The sequence below is a fragment of the Boleophthalmus pectinirostris genome, unplaced genomic scaffold (genome assembly GCF_026225935.1).
Source record: "Boleophthalmus pectinirostris isolate CB_2022bp ecotype Guang Dong unplaced genomic scaffold, ASM2622593v1 HiC_scaffold_7, whole genome shotgun sequence".
Lineage (NCBI taxonomy): Eukaryota > Metazoa > Chordata > Actinopteri > Gobiiformes > Gobiidae > Boleophthalmus > Boleophthalmus pectinirostris.
This window is the reverse complement of record NW_026571473.1, coordinates 13,569,502-13,590,155: the sequence shown is the minus strand read 5'-3', so window position 1 is coordinate 13,590,155 and position 20,654 is coordinate 13,569,502. Positions and strand designations below refer to the sequence as shown.

The 20,654-nt window shown below is 38.2% G+C and overlaps 1 protein-coding gene across 4 annotated transcripts; it reads left to right on the top strand.

The window, feature by feature from the left end:
• Positions 1 to 1,559: 1,559 nt before the first annotated feature.
• jak3 (Janus kinase 3 (a protein tyrosine kinase, leukocyte)) lies at positions 1,560 to 20,549 on the top strand. Of its 4 annotated transcripts, XM_055165057.1 has the most exons (25): positions 1,560 to 1,674; positions 1,750 to 1,954; positions 3,458 to 3,575; positions 4,497 to 4,614; positions 4,680 to 4,825; positions 6,988 to 7,126; positions 7,859 to 8,011; positions 8,084 to 8,206; positions 8,307 to 8,464; positions 8,743 to 8,854; positions 8,929 to 9,109; positions 9,626 to 9,750; positions 11,432 to 11,563; positions 11,655 to 11,742; positions 11,910 to 12,034; positions 12,137 to 12,275; positions 12,654 to 12,802; positions 13,978 to 14,128; positions 14,213 to 14,337; positions 14,636 to 14,825; positions 18,541 to 18,665; positions 19,178 to 19,350; positions 19,411 to 19,528; positions 19,626 to 19,739; positions 19,819 to 20,549. In XM_055165057.1, the coding sequence occupies exons 2-25, from the start codon at positions 1,756 to 1,758 to the stop codon at positions 19,921 to 19,923; spliced, it is 3,306 nt and encodes a 1,101-aa protein (XP_055021032.1). In that variant the 5' UTR covers positions 1,560 to 1,674; positions 1,750 to 1,755; the 3' UTR covers positions 19,924 to 20,549. The 4 variants fall into 4 exon arrangements, 2 of the variants coding, with proteins under 2 accessions (XP_055021032.1, XP_055021033.1); XM_055165058.1 differs by lacking the exon at positions 11,432 to 11,563 and having other exon boundaries at positions 1,578 to 1,674; XR_008633571.1 differs by lacking the exons at positions 19,626 to 19,739; positions 19,819 to 20,549 and having other exon boundaries at positions 1,578 to 1,674; positions 18,541 to 18,660.
• The last annotated feature ends 105 nt before the right edge of the window (positions 20,550 to 20,654 follow it).

The following is a 20,654-nucleotide window of genomic DNA, read 5'->3' as shown; positions in this document are numbered from 1 at the left end:
TTGCTTACAACTGTTGTTGTGTCTCTGGACTAGCTTTTCTGTGTGATTGAGACACTAGTGGTCCTTTGTGACTTTGAAGAAGACTGACTTATTCTGTTGTTTTTGAGTTTGTACAATTTAATTCTGTCACTTTTTAGTTATACAGTTGACTACTCTGTTTAGACCCTCTTTTGTCTATTGTAAATATTCTCTTTTTGTTAGTTTTACCATTACATTCGATTTAAATAAAGAACAACTTTAGTTTTACCATTTTACACCTTGGTTCTTTTGTTAATTCCCCTGTCCTTAGCAGAGCTGGGTCACAACAGCCTACAGGCTATATCTCACCATGAGCTAAGCTTTCTCTACAGACATAAAAGTCCACTGTGCACTGGATTAAAGTAAAGATAATCATCAGATTAAATTAAAGAATTGACCAAGTTTCAGTCTGTGATTGCAGGTGTAATAATGAACACCACCTTTAATAAAAATAGATATTTATTTGTTCAGGTGTCACCACACCACATGGAGACTGAAGACTGAATATCACCTCTGTAGTTGACTGCTTTCTTCACTAAAGGTTTACTGTGCACTAGGTTTCAGTTAAAGGTGTTCATGTCATTAATGTAAAAGTTTAGTGATGTTAACTTTCTGTAATTACAATAGCATATGGGCCACTGTTGTTTTCTGTGATTATAGGTACATTAAAGGCATAAGTATCACTTTCATTTATAATAATAAAATGTCAATCTGTTCAGCTTACTCTGATACTGAAGACTGAAGTACCCACCAATGTATCTGAGCTGGCTTCTTCACTAAAAGCCTACTGTACACTGGACTGGTAAGTAGTCATTAATGTACAGACTTAATGGTGGGATGTTGAAGTCATTGTAATCACATTGAGCACAACTGTTTTATGTCACTCCTCTCTGTGAGAATACTCATGTCTTTTCTCTTCATGCTGTTTATGGACTTTATACATCAGCTCATGTCCAATTATGAGTCAGTTACATTTGTCTTGACCTTCCTTAAATAGTTTCTTATATTTTAATGTTAACTGTTTTTTTAAATAAATGTTTTAATCAATTTTAATATAATAATTCCTATTCTTATGACAATCCATAGGTTAGCTGTATTTGAAATTACAGGAAATTATTGGCAACAAAATTGTCAGGTAATACATGTAAATTTTTAATATACAAGGTTTTGCTGTAACCTACAGAGCAATTATTTACTGTATACTTCAAACCAATGAATAACTGTAAAAAAAAACTGCAAAAACCTGTAAAGTGTTCTTTACAAATTACAGTGTATTTACTGTAATTTGCTGAAATAGTAAAGCAATTACTCAGGAAAAGATATATCTGTATATGTTTGCAGTTATGGTAATCCAAGCACAAAAAAATACTGAAAAAATCCATTAGTTTTTATTATTATATTATCTGCATATCCTAACTGTATTTACCCTGAAAACAAATAGTAAACTTGTCTATACAATACAAAACAATAAAGAAGTAGTACTAATACTTGAATAGTCTATATCATATATCTCTATCACGTCTGACATGAAATGGCGTATGTCATTTTCTCTAAAACAGGAAATCCTTTACATTTCCTGATAACTAACAGCCGGCAGAAACCAGAACTCAATGTTTGTACCGGAAGACAACATTGCATAAAAACAGCTTCAAAAAGGTACAACCAGTTTCATAATACTTGCATAATGTTTTTAGAGACATAATTTGGTATAGTGTGGTTTTGTCTTTTCAGGGCTTGATGGATTTGAGTGAAGAGGACTGTGCCCCTCTGGTGTATCGAGACAGAGGTGGTAGTCAGAAATCTGATTGTAGTTCAGGTCACAGTTTACAAATCCATCTATACTTCATTCCTGGCACCAAAGAAGAGACCATTATAAACATATCATGCAATCATGTCTCTGCTGAAGATGTCTGCAAACAAGCTGCAGCCAAATGTGGTAGGTTCTGACATTATATTATCATATTATTAAAACACAGAAGCTAAGCAAGGTTGAGCCTGGTTAGCACTTGGATGGAAGACCGCTGGGAATAACAGGTGTGATTCTAATGTACGCTGCTGTTGTGTAAAGCTAACAGTCAGTGAAGATGACCATGCTTGTAGTATAAAATCTGACTGTGATAGGGTAAAAAGAGGTCAAAAAAGTGAAGGCTCTCTGTTGGAATTAAAATAAAATTCCTTTAAATCCAGAGTGCCTCAGACTTTTTTGACAGCTTTTTACTCTATCATGGTCAATTTTATACTTTAAACATGGGCATCTTCATAGTTTCTTAGCTTTTGAGCCTTGTCCTTGAGGAGTAGCTGTTCTGGACTTTGAACTGAGAAAAAAATCCCCTGAAGCTGTCACTCCTTCCGTGTTTTTATATTGTTCTTGTGTACTTAGGCAAGATATTTCTTCCACTTTGCCTAGTATGAACAGTGTTGGAAAGTCAGTGAATACATGTACCGAGAATACATATTCAGAAAGGTAATTTTAAGTAGTTGTATTCCAGTACAGTTACTCTTTCATTTGTGTTCAGAATACAGTTACTTTACTAAAGGGATACATTACTTGATCACAAAATTTAGGGTTAAAACTGTACAGAATTAGTGAGAAAAATAGAAAACATCACTCTTATAGTGTTTGCATGTGTAATTTTTCGGAAATAAATGACAAAAAACAGTGAAACAAGCATAAAGCTTTTTTTAAACCTATTTTGTGTCCTTAGACTCATTTAAATTCAACTCAATGTAAAAGTATTCTAAGTATTCAGAATGCAGTACTCTGACTGGACCATATATCAGAATATGTTTCAAAATACATTTTAATGCAGATTTCAGTATTCTGTCTATCTACATACACTATCAAAGTATTTTTCCCATCACTGAGTATGAATGTGGCGTGTGAGTAACTGATTGTTTTGGAAGGGCTGATGACACATTGGCGGTTTCCGTCAGTCAACCACAGGACACCAAACACTGAAATGTAGCCAAGTTAAGATGACTTGAGTTAAGAAGGTTTTATCATGACTTAAGTATATTTCACTTAATATCTACCAATGCAACAAGACTTTTTGTACTTAAAATATGAAAATATATCTTACTACATTTAAGATAAGTAAAACAACTTTACTCTTTGCATTTAAAATAAGAAACAAATTTTAATGTTGCTTGAATTAAGAAAAAAACACACTTATTCCCTTGGTAGATAATTTTACTTGTCAAGTTGACTCTACTCATATAAAGTAAAATGTTCTTAATTTAAGTCATTTTAACTTAACTAGACATTGCTTTTTGCAGTGTACAATAATAGCTTGACAGCACCCAGTATGGGGTGAATGAATAATGCACAAAATGGTAAATCAGCTCTGAGCATCTGCGACAGTACTATATACTAATATATAGTATTATTTTTATTAAGTACATGTCATTTTTGTTATTATGATGGATGTGTTTTTTATAGGGATATTTCCAGTTTATCAGAGTCTTTTCGCTCTGGCGTCTACTGATTTGTCTTTCTGGTATCCTCCATCACATATGTTCAACGGAGATGAAAACCTGCTTGTACATTTTAGAGTAAGGTAGGTTAACATAATGCTAGGAATTTACCAATCCAGTGCTGGTATCGATCATTGTTGTCGATACTGTAATTTGCTAGATCAGATATCAGCTTCCAAATATCGATTAAGCCAATATTTACTTATATATTTAATTGAGACAGAGCATGTTAATGGACAAACATGACACAACATGAGTATAAACACACCAAATTGTAGCCTAAGGTTTGTAGGTTTGTATATCCTGTTTGGATATATTCATTTATGGCCCGGAAAGAACTTTAAGTAACAGATACATAACACAATTGGATCAGTTTTGTCTTATTTTGTTTTTTGTATAAAGGAAGTAAATGCTGTTTTCAGTCTCTGCAGTGGTATCAATTGATATCTGCAGGTACTTTAAAATATAGTACTGAAATCGGTATTGGAAAGGAAAAAGCTAGATTGGTGCATTCCCAAATAATGCCTATGAAATTAAATAAAGGCGCACTGTGTAAGTTTCCTGACTGGGGAATGGCTGCCTGCTGGAGATTTCGCTGCATTGCCTGAAATGTTCCACACTCTGACATTAAACGAATCTACCTAGCATTTATTTTTTATTCTGTGTGTTTCTATTGCCCAAGGGTTGCCTCTCCACAGATCTGACCTCTAACTTGGCCTTTTGGCATCACCTCCTACTTCTCCATGGACATAAGGAAGTTTAATATCATACAGTGGAATATTGGATACAGCAATAACAACTCAATGGAGACCAGCAGATTGCAAACCCCCAACCAGAAAAGTTACACAGTGGAACTTTAAAGGTTGAATGTCATACTGTGGAACATTACAGGCAGAGCAATGACATATTCATAGAAATAATCAGGTGGCAGAACACCAGCTAAAAGGCTACACAATGTACCTTTTAAATAAGCAAAATATATATTTACACTTTTTTATGTTAAGGTTTTTCTTTGAAAATTGGTATGGCCAAGAACCAAAGACATCTTATCGCCATAGCCTGACCAGAGACAGAATGAATCCTGTTGTAGACTGCGGTGTCATTGATTACCTCTTTGCACAGGTACAGATCACATTACCACACATTCGTCAGTGATTGTTTTTAATTTACACATGCCTTTTTTTAAGTGGAGAAGTGATTTCATCAACAGTGAGGCAGGAAAGTCCCCACCTTTGACCGCGCAGGAGGACTGTCTGGGGCTGGTCGTGCTGGATTTATGGAGAATGGCCAAAGAGCGACATCAGAGTGTGAGAGAGCTGTGTAGATCTGTCAGGTAAATAAACACTGAATCATTAGTCAGTTATAAATACTGTAGTAGTGGCTAGAGTAATCATACTATTTACTCTAATATATACTTTACACTTAAATACTTTTTCTGGGAAATCTTTTGTACATTTTGCAAAACTATTAACTAGGAATTGAACAAGATAAGACCTTGGGACAAGAACTGACAAAAGATTGTGCACACGTGCTGAAAATGATCTCGTGAGACATTTCCTATGTTTTTACATAGGATTGAATCAAAAAAATTGAGTTAATACTGGTGGGTTACATTTTTTGATAAGTTAGAGTCCCAAAGAGCAGTGCTACAATGACAGCAGAAATATTAAATTAAGTAGAACAAAAATGGTGAAGCTAAAATTGGGAACTCAATTGCACAATCTGTTTATTGTAAGTAATGTCAAAATTGTCTTCTCTCGTTATCTTAGGTCCAATCTTGTATTTCATCTTGTCCTGTAGAAATTGTATCTCATCCCATTGCTACACAAGACACAAAACAAATCAGAACATTTGAAAAAGAGGCGGTGCGAGTTGAAAGTCCCCCTGACAGAGGGCTTAGCCAGATGTTCCCAACAGACCCTTGCTATACTCCTGAGCCTGCCAGGTCTTTCTAGCTTCCTCCCCTGCCGACCCAACTCGCAACCAGGTGGTGATTGGTTGGCAGCTCTGCCCCTCTCTTCACCCAAGTGTCCAAGACATGCGGCCGGAGGTTATATGACACAATGACACCAGGACATCCAATATCGGCACTAGCTCAGTTGGTAGAGTGTTCGTCCACTGACCCACAGGTTGGTGGTGTGATTCCAGCTCCCACAGATGTGACCATTTATCAATATCCAGTGTCCGATAACAGAACACTGCTTGAGTTCAGATCGGGGAGGCTGTTCCTCCTGATCACCCCTCTCCAGGTGTCACTGTCATTGCCCACATGGGCATTCAAGTACCCTAGTAGAAGAACAGTACCCCTCCCAGGGACTCCAAGAAGTCCAGGTACTCTGCACTGCTGTTCGGCCCGTAATCCCACACAACACTGAGAGACTGTCCTCGACCTGAAGGAGCAGGGATGTGACCCTCTCGTTCACCGGGGTGAACTCCAACACACAGCGGCTGAGCTGTGGGCCACCGCTCCCCGCAGGCATGCCAGAGAAATGGAGAGTCTAGTTGCCCTCAAGGAGCTGGGTTTCAAAGCCCAAGCTCTGTGTTAAGGTGAGGTCGACTATAGTCAGTAACGCTCAACCTCCCACACAAGCTCAGGCTAATTCCCTCCAAGAGAGGTGACATTTCATGTCCCCAGAGCTAGTCTCCATGTTCGGAGATCCAGTAGCTGAGGCCCCCACGTTTGACTGCCTCCCAGATCTCCTTGCACCGGGGTAAGTCCAGGTAGGGAGGTGGGGAAATGGGTAGCGAGGACGGCCCCCCGTCATCCTTTCAGGCTGTGCCCGGCTGGACCCTCTGAGCGAAGGCCCAGCCACCAGGTACTCAATGGCTCAATGTCAAGCACCCACTCCAGGCCTAGCTCCTGAGTGGTGCCCCGGTAATGCCCATCCGGGCAGCGTAACTGGCCTTGTTGAACTCATCATAAAGGGCTTCTGAACCGCTCTTAGTCTGACCCATCTGACTTGTTTGCCTTGGCTGACCCTACCAGAGGCATGAAGCCCCCTGACAACATAGCTCCAGGGCTCATACTCGCACTCATACCCCTCCACCACATTAAGGTCATCAAGGAGGGGAAAATCAAAACCATATCAAGATAAAGGTTTTGTCACTTGTAAACTTCCTCACAGTGGGATGAGCAACCAAAAGTCAAGTATAACTAGACTGTAAAATATATTATTCAAAGTTACTATCTGCAAGTTTATTCTGTTATCTATGTTTTCACCAGTAAATGGCAGATGTGAAGCCTCTTCCCCTATCCTCACCTGGTCTTTGTTCAAATTCACCTGTACTCTCTGCCCTTCTTCTGTCACAACAAAGCTGGCACACTCTCATAGTGTAGATAGCATAACAAGATAATTACAAAGGATAATTTGGGGACAATAAAGTGGATCTTAATCATAACCTTAGTAACTGTCTACTTCTCTCACCTGGCTAGTATAAACATTATATTACATTTTATAACATCATAAAAGATAATGACAAATTTCTTTTTAACAGCTACAAATCCTGCCTGCCTAAAACTCATCGTCATGACATCCAACAAAGAAGTCGCCTGGATCGGTACCGAATCCGAAACACTTTGAAGCGTTTCTTAAGGAAGCTTGGGAACAATTCAGTAGATGCATGCACCCTTAAAGTACGTATGACAGGTTTTCACATTTTTATAATAATTACTTTGTTTAGTGGGGGTAATACCTGTGGTTTACATTTAGTATACGTTTATAGCAGTCAGGTCAAGATTTTGTTGAATAAAGAAAATTGAAAAATACAGCAAATAATGTTGGATTTTTAAAAAGTAATCCCTCTGTCTTTTTCATACCATCCAAAATGCAAAGACAACAACAGTTTATCAAAGTAAAGGTGATTTCATCTTTCAACTGTTCTATAAATTAGAGTTTTGGGGCGTACCCGGAGTTGTGTTTTGTTTGATTCATGCATGTTTGAGTAACCCTTTATTCTTAGACTGTCTACATCTCCAAAGTTCAAAATGGTTTGTTCCACCTTGATGTCATGAAGCGGTAGTCTAGCCTAATGTTAACAGCTCCCTCGTACTTTTTTCTTTTATTTTGTAGTGATTGGAAATTCCAGGGCTGAAATTATCTAAATGATTTGAGTGAAGGTGTTTAGAGTTTAAAAACATAGTGGAGCACTTCCTTTATTACCACATGACATCACAAGGTGGAACACTGTTTTAGACAAGAACACAGTCTTAATATGCAATGAAATAAAACACAATTCTTGGTCAGTTTTTGATGAGGAAACATTGTGCTAGATTAGAAAATAGTGTAATAAGACCCCTTTAAATATAATTCTTTTAACTATGTTTTGGGGGACTGTGTGGTCTAACCTGTCTTATGTCATATTTAAGGTCAAATACCTGATAGAACTGTCTGCTATCAAACCATCTTTGGGGAGTGAAGTCTTTCAGGTGGATGGATCTTTTTCGAAGTTCACTCATGTGCGCATCAGTGGAGAATCTGGTATTCAGACAAAAAGAGATGAGAGGCTTGATGAACCAATGGTAAATTAAAACCTCAATACAAAATACAGGCCGATTTTAAAAGAATAACAGTTTTCTTCTTGCCTTATTGAGGAATGGGAGACGTTTTGTGATTTCCAAGACATCATTGACATTAGTGTTCAGCGGGTTTGTCTTGAAAATGCAGGACAAGACAGCAGATTAGTCACAGTAACTCGCAGGGATGACAGATGTTTGGTAAATAAAATGCATACACTTTGAATTCACCGACCTTGCCAATAAATGTGTCATTGTTCATTATTATTTCATGATGATTATTATTTATTTTACTGTGCAGGAAGCCAAGTTCACCAGTCTGAAAGAAGCTCTCTCATTTGTGTCTCTTATTGATGGCTACTTCAGACTGACTACAGACTCAACCCACTTCTTCTGTCAAAGCATTGCTCCACCAAGTATTCTGGAGGGAATCAGAAACCACTGTCATGGACCCATTACGTGAGATATTCAATGGTATTATGTAAGGCTGCACAATAGATTTAGAAAAAAGCTGTTTTTAAGTCAATAAACCCCCATTTTACTGAGTAAATGCAAGATGGATACATTTAATGCCATACCAGGGCATTTCAGACAATGCATCAACATCTCCGTGGAGACAAGCAAATAGCAGATCTTCTACTAGAAAAGTTGCACAGTGCACCTTTAAGTAAACATATTCCACCATTACTTTGTTCCACCTTTCCACTACTGACAACCACATATTTTTGTTCAAACAGATCGGACTTTGCCATGAACAAGTTGAAAAAGTCTGGATTTAGAGGGGGCGCATTTCTCTTACGACAAAGTCCTAAGAGTTATGACAACTACCTCCTGACTGTTTGCATTCAGGTTATTTTTGTAATAATAAATGTTTTTGCATAATATGACACTTTTGCTGATCTTAGTTTGGTTTGTCTCATAAGACCCCGATTGGACTGGACTACAAAGACTGTCTCATCATAAAGAATGAAAACTTCAGTCTTCCTGGGGTCCAAAAATCATTTTCCAGTTTAAAGGAGCTCACAAGCTTTTACCAGCATAATAAAATCATTTTGGCCGACATTCCCATTAAACTAGGTCGCTGTTGTCCCCCCAAGCCTAAAGGTGAGTCTTGTGGGCTTTAAGCCATGTTAAAATGTTGTTACCTCAACAAAAAGACCCACAGTTGTTTTTGTTTTATTCACACATTTTAAAGTAATTCTTTATTACTCAGTCTGTCTGCATCTCCAAAGCTCAGAATGCTCTGTACCATCTTGCGATGTCATGAATTAGTAGTTTTCAAGTTAACGGCTACCTTAAGCCTTTTGTTTAGTAGAGATGGACAATTCCAGGGCTGAAATTATCCAAATGATTCTAGTGAAGGTGTATAGAGTTTAGAAACACAGTAGAGCACTTCCTGTTCATGACATCACAAGGTGGAACAGAGTGTTTTCTGTTTGAGAAGAACTAAGCCTAAATATGCAGGGTTTGTGTGTGAAGCAAAACAAAACTCCAGGTATGTCAATGAAAAAAGGAAAATACGAAAACAGTGTAATATTTAAGATTAAAACTACATTGTTAATATAATGGTTTTGTTAATCAGTCAAATAACTATTGGTGATATGCTTGTTTTGTTTACAGAACTCACAAATCTAATCATAATTCGAGGCAACAGTTCAGTGGAAGAGCAAGACTCCCCTTGCCCTGAAAGAAGCAAATTCAATCACATCCAGTTTCACATGATCAAATATGAGGACCTAAAATGGGTGAGTTTTGTTGTTGTTTGTATGTTGTTTCCTAATCAAAAACATACCTGGAGTTGTGTTTTGTTTCATTCTCGCATGTTTAACACACAAATCCTGCATATTTAAGATGAGTTCTTCTCTCAAACTGAAAACACTCTGTTCCACCTTGTGATATCATGTGGTAAGACAGGAAGTGCTCCACTGTGTTTTTAATTTCCATACACCTTCACTGGAATCATTTTGATAATTTCAGCCCTGAAATTGCCAGACTCTCATAAACAAAAGGTAAAATGTAGTTGTTAACTTGAAAACCACCACTTCATGACATCACATCTGAGTTTTTTAGATGTAGACAGACCAATAATCCAGGATTACTCAAACATATGTGAATTAAACAAAACACAATTTCAGGCATGTTTTTGATGAGGTAAAAACAGTCTAACAAGAGTCAATTTTGTATAAGCAGAACCTTGAATAACAAAAACAGGATGTACCTGTGGGTGGTGGTGGAGCAGAGATGTCACCTGGCCCAAATTCAACAGCAACAGTCGCCTCACAAGATTTAACAAAACACAAAAAGCTAGAAAACCAAACAGTGACAATATTGACACAACAGATAAGCAGATAAACATACATTCACAGGAACCAAATACTGTCCCAGACCCTCATTAGACCCTCCTCAGGAAAAAAAAAATAAAAAAAATACAGTAGGAAAAAGAGAAACCTTGAGGAGAACCACAGTGAGGGAGAGATCCATTCTACAGACGGACAGGCAGGAAATGTGACAAGGAGTGTTGTGCCAAAGTACACAATGGCAGTGTGTCAAAGTTGGAACTGAACCACCAACTTTCTCTTTTTTAAAGTGGGGGTATGTTATTCGTGACGTCATTGATGTGCTGAGTTCTTTTACCTGTGGTCACCGAATGGTCTATGTGGTTGCACCTCCTGGCTCGTCCAGACACTCAGTCCTGGGACAAGTCCTGGGATCAGTCCTGGTCCCCTCATGTCGCAGGTCACAATAGGACAGTACTGGAGATATCATAGGCTTATGCAGGTTGTTTTCACCATTGCCAATACCTTGTTGTAGGCTATTTTATATTTGTTATTTTCTTATATCTCGGGAGAAGTTGGTTGACATTGTACCTCTGCGTACCACACCCACTACACTCCTGCTTCGGACTGGAGAACAAACGCTCTGCCATTGCCACTCTTTTAGATTTTTTTTAAATTAAATTAACTTCAATCTGTCTTGATGTGTCAGAACCATAGACTGTTTATATAAATGGACATAGCTAACCTGTTAGCTGTCATGTTCCAAATAGGATGTGAACATGGGCATGCTTCCAGCTCCACTGACTCAGTTTCCAAATGACTTTGCACTGAAAAATTGTCATCCCTCTGTCTATAAATGCTGATGTTAGATTCATCATTTTGATTTTAAAATATTCGTATTAACCTGCTCTTTGATCATGGTGTTTTTATTTCACTATTTTTGTAAAATAAACCTATTCCTACTATGGAACTTGAGTCCACTTTCGCGCCTGTAACAGTTAACATCGTGAACTTCATTTGACTAGAGCTGAACACTATGGGTGACATCACACTCACTTAGTCCACTTCTTTATACAGGCTATGGTCACAAAAAGCATTGTTGTAATCACAATTAGATTACAATACATTATGAATTCTTGTTATTTGTCAGGGTGATAGCCTTGGACAGGGATCCTTTACCAGGATTTTTAAGGGCTCCAAAATTGATATGAATGAAGGAGAGAAACATGTGACAGAAGTTCTCCTCAAAGAACTAGATGTGGTTCACAAGAACTGCTGGGAGGCAAGTTTTAATGATTAACACAAAACAGAAAATGAACACATAAATACATTTTTTTTTATTGTGAATGTGTTTTGTTTGTTGTTGTTTTTAGTCTTTCTTCGAAGCCGCCAGCCTTATGAGTCAGGTTTCTTACAAGCACCTCCTTCTTGTGTATGGTGTCAGTGTACATGCTGCTAAGAGTGAGTATTATGTTGACCACAAAATCTGGTGTAATCAAGTACAAAAAAACTGTGTGACCTCAAACTACCTCCGCGGCTGGATGTCTTTATGTGACCTGTTTTTCACCCTCTGCTTGTTATGAGGGGTAAAATAATACTCCCCACTGAGCTGCTCTTGTGTTTTTCAGATATAATGGTGCAAGAGTTTGTCAAGTACGGGGCACTAGACCTTTACTTGAAGAGAGGAGTTTCTGTCTCAGTGAGCTGGAAACTTGATGTAGCAAAACAGCTTGCATCAGCACTCAACTTCCTAGTGAGTCAAAGATTTGAATCCCAATGCAAATAATTGTAAATAACTTCATATTGTAATAATTTAATCAGAGTTGAAAAATGTTTGCTTTTCTAAACATTTCAGGAAGAAAAGAACATAGTCCATGGGAATATCTGTGCTAAAAATCTGCTTTTGGCTCGAGAAGGAGACCCATCACAGGGGGACTTGCCCTTCATCAAACTGAGTGATCCTGGCGTGAGTGTGGCCATGCTGGGCAAAGATGGTGAGGAGGTCATAAAAGTGTATTCTAAGAAAATAATATTTACCAGGGATTGGATGGGGCACAATTTGCATAAAACAATAGATAAGATTAGGTTCATTGAAAATGAGACAAGATGAGATTTTGACATAATTTATAATAGATGCTGTTCAGTTCACAATTTTTGCCTCATTTTGTTTGTGCTTGTTTTGCTGTCATTGAAGCAATGATTTTTGGAGAGATCCATTTTTTTATACAAAATATAAACATTTGGACGAAAAATCTCAAGATAATTTTTTCACATGTGTGCACTATCTTAAGGCAATTTTATCTTGCAAGTGCAAGATTATCTTCTTTGATCTGGTCCAATTCCTCACATTCACCTCTGATTGTCTTCCTCAGTGGTTCTGGACCGTATCCCTTGGGTCGCTCCTGAAGTGGTGGAGGCTCCGGAGAAGCTCAGCCTGGAGTCAGACAAGTGGAGTTATGGTGCCACTTTGTGGGAAATCTTCAACAGGAACACTCCTTTGAGAGGCTGGGACTTAGACAGGGTACTTCTACTTTTGCTCTATACACTTCCGTAGAACATTTTTACTATGATCTGACTCTCTGTACAATATTTGGACATTGTTAGAATACTGTCACATAATCCTTATAAGACTATCTAGCTCTAGTCATGACACAGATCAGATTTAAACTACAATAACCATACTATGGAAATAAGGCTATAATCATATTGTCATATAGTCATATTTATATTTGTCTAAATGTTCATTAACAGTGGCGGGGCGTCAGGGCCTTCAAGGCCTTTTCTGCTGGCCTAAAAAAATATCTGAATCACAGACTGATGTTAATTATATTATTATTAAATAATTCCAAATGGTCCGTCTGCTTCCTTTCAGAGCTTTTTCGATGGTTGTGCTGCTTCCACACGTGCATTTTCATATTAAAGCATTTGACCAGTCACATTTCAGCCGTCACTTGTTGCTAGGCAGAGTCAAAGTCAAAGAAGTGTCCCTTAGGCCTTCACAATCCGTTCTGAAGACTCTCGGACACAAAATAAATGTCAATGAAACTGTTGCTTCAACCAATCAGATTTTGAGTTGGTATCGCCAGGGCCTTCTAGCAGGCATATGACGTCACCGGATTCAGACCCATTGATTGGACAGAAGAGCAAAACAAGCCAAAGCAGCAAAATGCATTAGGAGCAGAACCAGGTCTAAACCAGGTCTAAATCAGGACTACACCAGGACTAATCTTAGACTTGAGAGAGAGCGAGAGAGAGTGAGAGTGTGTCTGCAAAGCCTGATCGGGCAACAGCTGCACTGAGCACCGTGCAGCGCGGAGCGCCATGCCGCGTGGTCCTTTCGTCTGAGGTCACCCGACAGTCTAAACGGGCGCACCTTTGGGCCAGTCCCGACAAACAGTCCTGGTTTAGTTCTGGTTTAGTCCTGGTTTAGCACCTTAGTGCTCCTCACTACTTCCCCGTGCACCTCGCACCCCACTCTCCTCACTTCTACATGCACGGAATCTCCACGGCTCTTTATACTGTATTTCTGTGTAATAAGATGCTTTTATAACTATAAAATTGTTATTGAGGAGTGTATTGTTTCAGACGGAGCACTACTGAAGGCGTAGGTGTGAAATGCACGCTCCGCCACTGTTCATTAATTTGCACTGTTCCCTATATATTTATATCTAAATATATTTTTTATTTTCTGATCAGAAGCGTCAGTTTTACGAGTCTTTCCAGCAGTTGCCTCGCTCACAGTGGACAGAGTTAGCTGATCTGATCAGTCAGTGCATGGACTACCAGGCAGACTTCAGACCCTCATCACGCAGCATTATCCGACAAATAAACAGTCTCATCACGTCAGGTATGTATCTGGTCTTGTATCTGTTTTGGCATTTTATCAAGAATTACACCTGGCTTCATGCACAAATGTCTTGCTGTTTGGTAGATTATGTGATACTACACGCGACAGATTCTGTATCACAGAATGCAGTTTGGAAAGCCCTGACTCCACAGCAAAATGACATGCTGTTTGAAGAGCGTCACCTGTGTTACATCTCACTGCTTGGAAAGGTACTAAAATACAAAGAATAATCCCTTATCAACATTTCTATAGGTAATTGTGACATCATGCCGGGGGTGTGCTCAATGTATGTGTAGCTATTGGCAGAATGTTCTCCAGTTAGCATGGAGACACAAAGCACACATTAGCAAAAATAAGTATAATAATTTTTTTTTTTAATTGTCACAGTTGTGATTTTTTAAGTTCTTACTGTTATGTTATATTGTGACCTGGACAAACTGTTTCCACAATGGTCATGTTTACATCACCTGAGGCTAATTAAAGGCTTTCTCTGTTTATATTTGCTAGGGTAACTTTGGCAGTGTTGAACTCTGTCGCTATGACCCATTGGGGGACAGCACTGGTGATCTTGTAGCTGTGAAGAAGCTGCAGCCAAACAAGCAGTCCACTGTTGAGGATTTCCACAAAGAAGTCAATACTCTGAGTGCATTGAATTGTGATTATATTGTTAAGTACAGAGGAATCTGCTACAGCACAGGTAAAAACACTCTTTTTAAGCAACATTAAAGGTGCCCTGTGTAACTTTTCTGGAGGAGGACCCCAACCTGTTTGTCTTCATGGGGATGTTACTGCTTTGGTTTAAATTCACAATATATAGTCTTAAACTAATCTGTCTTACAATGAGTTTGTATACATGCACATTAGTATCCCGGTTATTAGCTATATCCCGGTTTTGTCAGTATTCGTGCATGCTGAGAAACCGGGATACTCATATCCCTGTATACATGATCAAATGTAGTATCCCGGTTTCTTGACATAATCTTACAAATGCGCAAGCGCAAAAATTCACTTAAATCAATTTAATAAACCAAGAAAAATACAAACCATGAGCTCCTTTAGCATAGGAAGCTCGGGAGGTTTAACCAGCGGTAAGGAGCTATGAAGTATCCCACAATCCACTGCGAAGATCAAACCGAACAGATTCTTCATTAAAATCTTCTGCATAAATAAACTCAACTTTACAACATATAAACCATAACCACTATAGAGCCACATCAGTCCGTTTGATAATATAATTCAGCTTTGATCACATTTGTTTACGTTTTACAGAAACAAAACTTAAGACTGCATGGTTAATAAAAACAGCTCGCTTCTTGTGCCGCTGATGCGATCAGCTTCTTTCGGACTGAAGAACACGACTCTGTCTATTACATGTGTTTTTTTTCTGACAGAAGAGATGCTAATGATGGTAAGTCTGTTCTGTGCTTGCACTGTATAGGAGATAGTTCATGTTTTAGCTTTTCGGCGATTATACGCGTGCAGGTCATACGAGAGTGCAGATTGTACGTGTGCAGGTTTAGCGCAGCTCTTAATTTTAGTCATTTCGCTCATGTATGGTCACTGTATTTATGTTGGTCACTTTATTTTGTCACTACTATTGTGTGAAAAGACTGGAAAGTGTTTGTCTTTTGGACGCATGCGCACTCAACTCTATTTTGCAGTAACCGGGATACTGTGTATACATGCAACAGTATCCCGGTTACTATCGGAATAAACCAGCTACAGTATCTATACTGAATACTGATACTGAAACCAGGGTACGGCGTATACATGCACCATGAAGAAACCGGGATACTCAAAAAACCTGATCATAACCGGAATACTGATGTACATTTATACGCACTCATTTATTCAGCTGCAGGTGTTATTTATTGCTCAAAAAACAAAACAAAACAAAAAAAAACATTCATTCTTAGTGGGGTCGCCTTACCACAAATCTAACCTGTAGCTTCCTCTCATGGAGATTCACTCCATATTGTGGAATAATGACTCTCCACCAGAGTAGTGCACTTTTTAAAAGTACTCTGTGTTGTTGAAGTTTTCTGCTTGTCCAAGAAAGGTTGGAAGTAAAAGGCTGGAGACCAACTGGATGTCTTAAGCAGGAGAAGTTTATTTATCAATCAGTAATCATCAATAATTGAAAAGGCTTGAAAAATCAACATAGTATGATTTCAAAAGTGAACATAGTATAATCTTTGAGTGTTCAGTCCCTTTTCTGTGCTTCCAAAGGAGAAGGCCAGTAGGCACCGGTTAGACGGCAATATGCCACAATTTAGATAATGGTAAATGGTCACTCAAAGCACTTTACAACAAGGAACCACTCACCCAGTCACACACACATTCACACACCAGTGTACGCAGACACTGTGGGCCGCCTGATAATGGCATGCCAATGGTATGCCAACGGAAGATCATGGTGTAAATATAGCTTTTGTGAGTCAATGTTAAACTGAGATGTACGTGGAAGATAAATTACTTAAATTCTCCTACACTCTGATCAATATTTCTGTTCAATGTAACACAAGGACTTAGTTATATTATTACTGCAATAACCAGCATGCTAATTAGTCAGTGTACTAGTAAAGTATTGAAACTGTACACATAAGGTACAGTACTTTAAATCCTTCACAATTAAATGTATTATATACCAGTTGATACTTTGCAGTGACATCACACTGGGGGTCTTCTACATGTATCTGTATGGCAGAATGATTAGGAGTTAGCATGGTGATACAATGCACACATTAGCAAACACTGCCAAAAAGTTTTAAGATTTTTTTTTTTTTTTTTAAGAAGTTTTCAGGACATTTTCAGGAGCCTGTGATCAGTACAGTACAATACAATACAAAGTGAGAGTGACTAACTGAGAAACTGTTGGGTAATGCTGGCTAGCTTGTAACCCCCAATTCACACCAAAGCGCAACGGCGCGTAAGCGCAGCAGCACAGAACACGAGCAGCACACGCGCTGCCTTAGAACTCCATTTTAACCGGTCTGACCGTTCACACCAACAGTGTCATACGCGCGTCCAACGAGTGTCTGACGCTGACGCGCTGCTCAAGAGGTTGGACTTCTAATTTTGCAGCGTCAATGGTGCGTCTCCAAGGTTTTTAGCAGGGGAAAGACAGGAAATAAACACGCGGAGTCAAAATAAACTTCCGATACCCTTTCAAAATAATTTAACCAAAGTCAAGACAGCGACGTAAACAACGCGCACGTGATTTACGATGTCAGACACCAGTTCTACAAGGACTCAGGACTAAACCAGGACTAAACCAGGACTAAACCAGGACTAAACCAGCACTCACTGTCGAAATATACTCGGAGGTCCTTCCGTGTAGCCCCGAGTGTCCGCGGGCGAAAGGACCAGTGCAGAGCTTGGAAAAGAGGTACGTGCAGCCGTCGCGCTTTTCGGACACCTGCTCCGCTAGGATTCGCTATCTCTCTCTCTCTCCAAGATTAGACCTGGTTTAGACCTGATTTAGTCCGGGCTTAGTCATGGTTTAGACCTGGTTTAGACCTAAATTAGTCCTGACTCGCTCTTAAAATTCCAGAACGTTAAAACTCGCCCGTTTCAGCGACTATTTTCCCTTATCCATCCATTATTACCTAGACGGACATATGATTTTAATCACACTCATAATGTATGTTAATTATACGTGATTTTACCTTGTTAAGGGAAAAAAAAAACCTGAGGTGTTTAATGTGCGTGCTAATAGATTTAAACTTCATTAAACGCAAATGCGTTGCAGTTGTACACTTAATTCATAATACACTTAATACACATTCTAACTTAATACACTTTAACATAAAATAAATAATAAAAAGCAAGTACAAAATGTGATGTCTGAAAACAGTGAGAAGATGTGCAGGCTGCGTAGCAGGAGTGTCTCTGACGCTCTGTTGTGAATTGAAACTTTGAAATTTACGCGTACGTGCAGCTACGCCTACGTTAAGCGCTGCTGCAGCTCCTGGTGTGAATTCGAGGTAACTAATGTTATTTGAGAGAGACTTGTGTTTCAGCACAAATCAGATCTCCTATCTATTTAATCTAATCTAATCTACTCTAAACAAATCTCAGAACAGTTCTTACAGGTAGCAGTACACCCCTCAGGGAATGTTAATGCTATCAGCTTGTGAAGTATGAATATTATGTCATCTTAAAACAACTAACAAGCACCAGTGCTTTGTTTGTATAATAGGGCAAATACTTGTCTTATAAATACTAGGCGTTTGACAGTGTAGGTTTCATTTTCTTGGACAGGTGTTTCAACAGTTCAAACCGGTAAACTGATATTCACTGTGAATCACAGGAACAATTATTAACTTTGTTGATATAAGACATGATTTTTTTATGTGAGGGCTATTAATCATTTGCCTTGGTTTTTAGTACCTGCCTTTTATTGTTCATAGGTCGCCTTAACATGAGCCTGGTGATGGAATACCTGCCGTTTGGGAGTTTAATTAACTACATGGAGAAATTCCCTGACAGTGTGAACATCAGAAGGCTGCTGCTTTTTGCCTCTCAAATCTGTAAGGTACTAAGTCCAGTCACTTCAACAATCTAAAGTTGTCATATACTTTAAATATGACAGCTTTTCATGTTTTTCCGATTATTACTTGGTTTGGTGCAGTAGGGCCTGTGATAATTCTTTCTCACAGCATTACATCTGTCAGGTCACAGTTGAAAAGAAAAGTACAAAAAGATAACTATATAAAGGTATTTTTTCATTTTTATTAGTCTAATCATAATTTTTGAGCAATTTAGACAAACGTTTTGGGCCCTGTTAACATTATGGTTTCTAGATAATGGAACTGGAATTACCTTTATGTATGTTATATCTGCTACCCATGTCCAACTAAGCAAAATGTTAAGCTTCACCAAAATAATCAAACTAGAAAAAAATAGGCAGGATTTTTAGTAAAGTCTTAAAAAAATTATATTAATGTTGTTTGATGTGAAATTAGTGTTCAGACCTGGCATATGTCCTTTAAATACCCTCTCTGTCTTCCTTGGATTTATTTTGCTCTGTCATATCATCAATTTTAGGGCATGAAGTATCTCCAGGACAAACGCTATGTCCATCGAGATCTCGCAGCCAGAAACATTCTTGTTGCAGACCATTCAAGGGTTAAAATAGCTGATTTTGGCCTTACAAAGGTCATCCCTTGTGATAAAGAGTACTATCGAGTCACACAGCCTGGAGAAAGCCCCATATTCTGGTAATAAACTATGACAAACTAAAATGTGCATCAAGTTCTGTGGTTACAGCTGTTTTATAGGTACGCACCTGAGTCCCTAACTGAGTTTAAGTTTTCATCCAAGTCTGACGTGTGGAGCTTTGGAGTTCTTCTTCATGAGCTTTTCTCTTACTGCAATGCAAACTTTAACCCAAAAAGAGTAAATATGCATTTCTCTTTCCAAACATTATTATTATTAACATATTAATATGCTTTCTTATTTTTGAATCAAACTTGCATCAATGTTATTTTTTCAGTTGTGCATGCAGGAAATAGGACACGGAGTACAGGGACCATCTATCTCAATGTATCTGGCTAATATTATAAAGAATGGGTGGAGACTGCCTGCTCCACTGCACTGTCCTACAAAGGTTCTGACTATGGCAATCACGTCAATACTAAGAATCATTTTAAGAAATAAGAAATTCACTTCTTATATCTATCACACAGGTTTACGGTATGATGAAGCAATGCTGGTTGTACAACTATGAGGACCGTCCTGGCTTCTCTGGTTTGGAAGAACAAATTGAAGCTATGATACAAGAAGAGAGATAAACGTCACACAGATTTACTATAGTGGTTATACAGCTAATTTAAAAATGCACATTTTTTACACAGTTGCTGGGTTTCAGATGACATCATAACTTTCTATATAGATCAATAATACTTAATACAGATGGGGGCAGCTAAAATAGATATTGTTAAAATGCAGATTTTTGTTGTAATACAAGACGTTAATTGATCTAGCCACTGGTAGAAATGATCAGATTTGTGATATTGGATATTTAGTGACAAATTACAGGAACCAATAAAAAACTGGCATTTGCTCCCATTGTCGTCAACACAAAACATACTTCCTTTTTGTTACCATGAGACTTTATACTAGTTCTGATGAAACTCAAAACCATTCAAGACTGTTCAGGAAATGTCACATGTAATGTATCTGTTTTTTTTTTTCTTTTGTATCGATACTTGAATAGGAATATATAGTTTCTGTGCTAGTTTCTATAGTAGCTATTAGTATCCGACTTTTTGTTACTTTTATATCTGTCTATTATAACAAAACCAAGCATGCCATGTCATAATTCTTGCCATAACATGTTGTAGTGTGTTTTTATATTTTCTTATGTTATTCCCATAAATGTATAAATAAATATTGTTTTGATTTGCTGCTCTTTTAATTGGAATTAGCTTCTTCTCGCTATTTTAGGCTGGGCTTCACAGCACAGATTTATTATTTAACGTGCATACAAACTTTCATTCACTCACATTCAAAAGCTCAATTT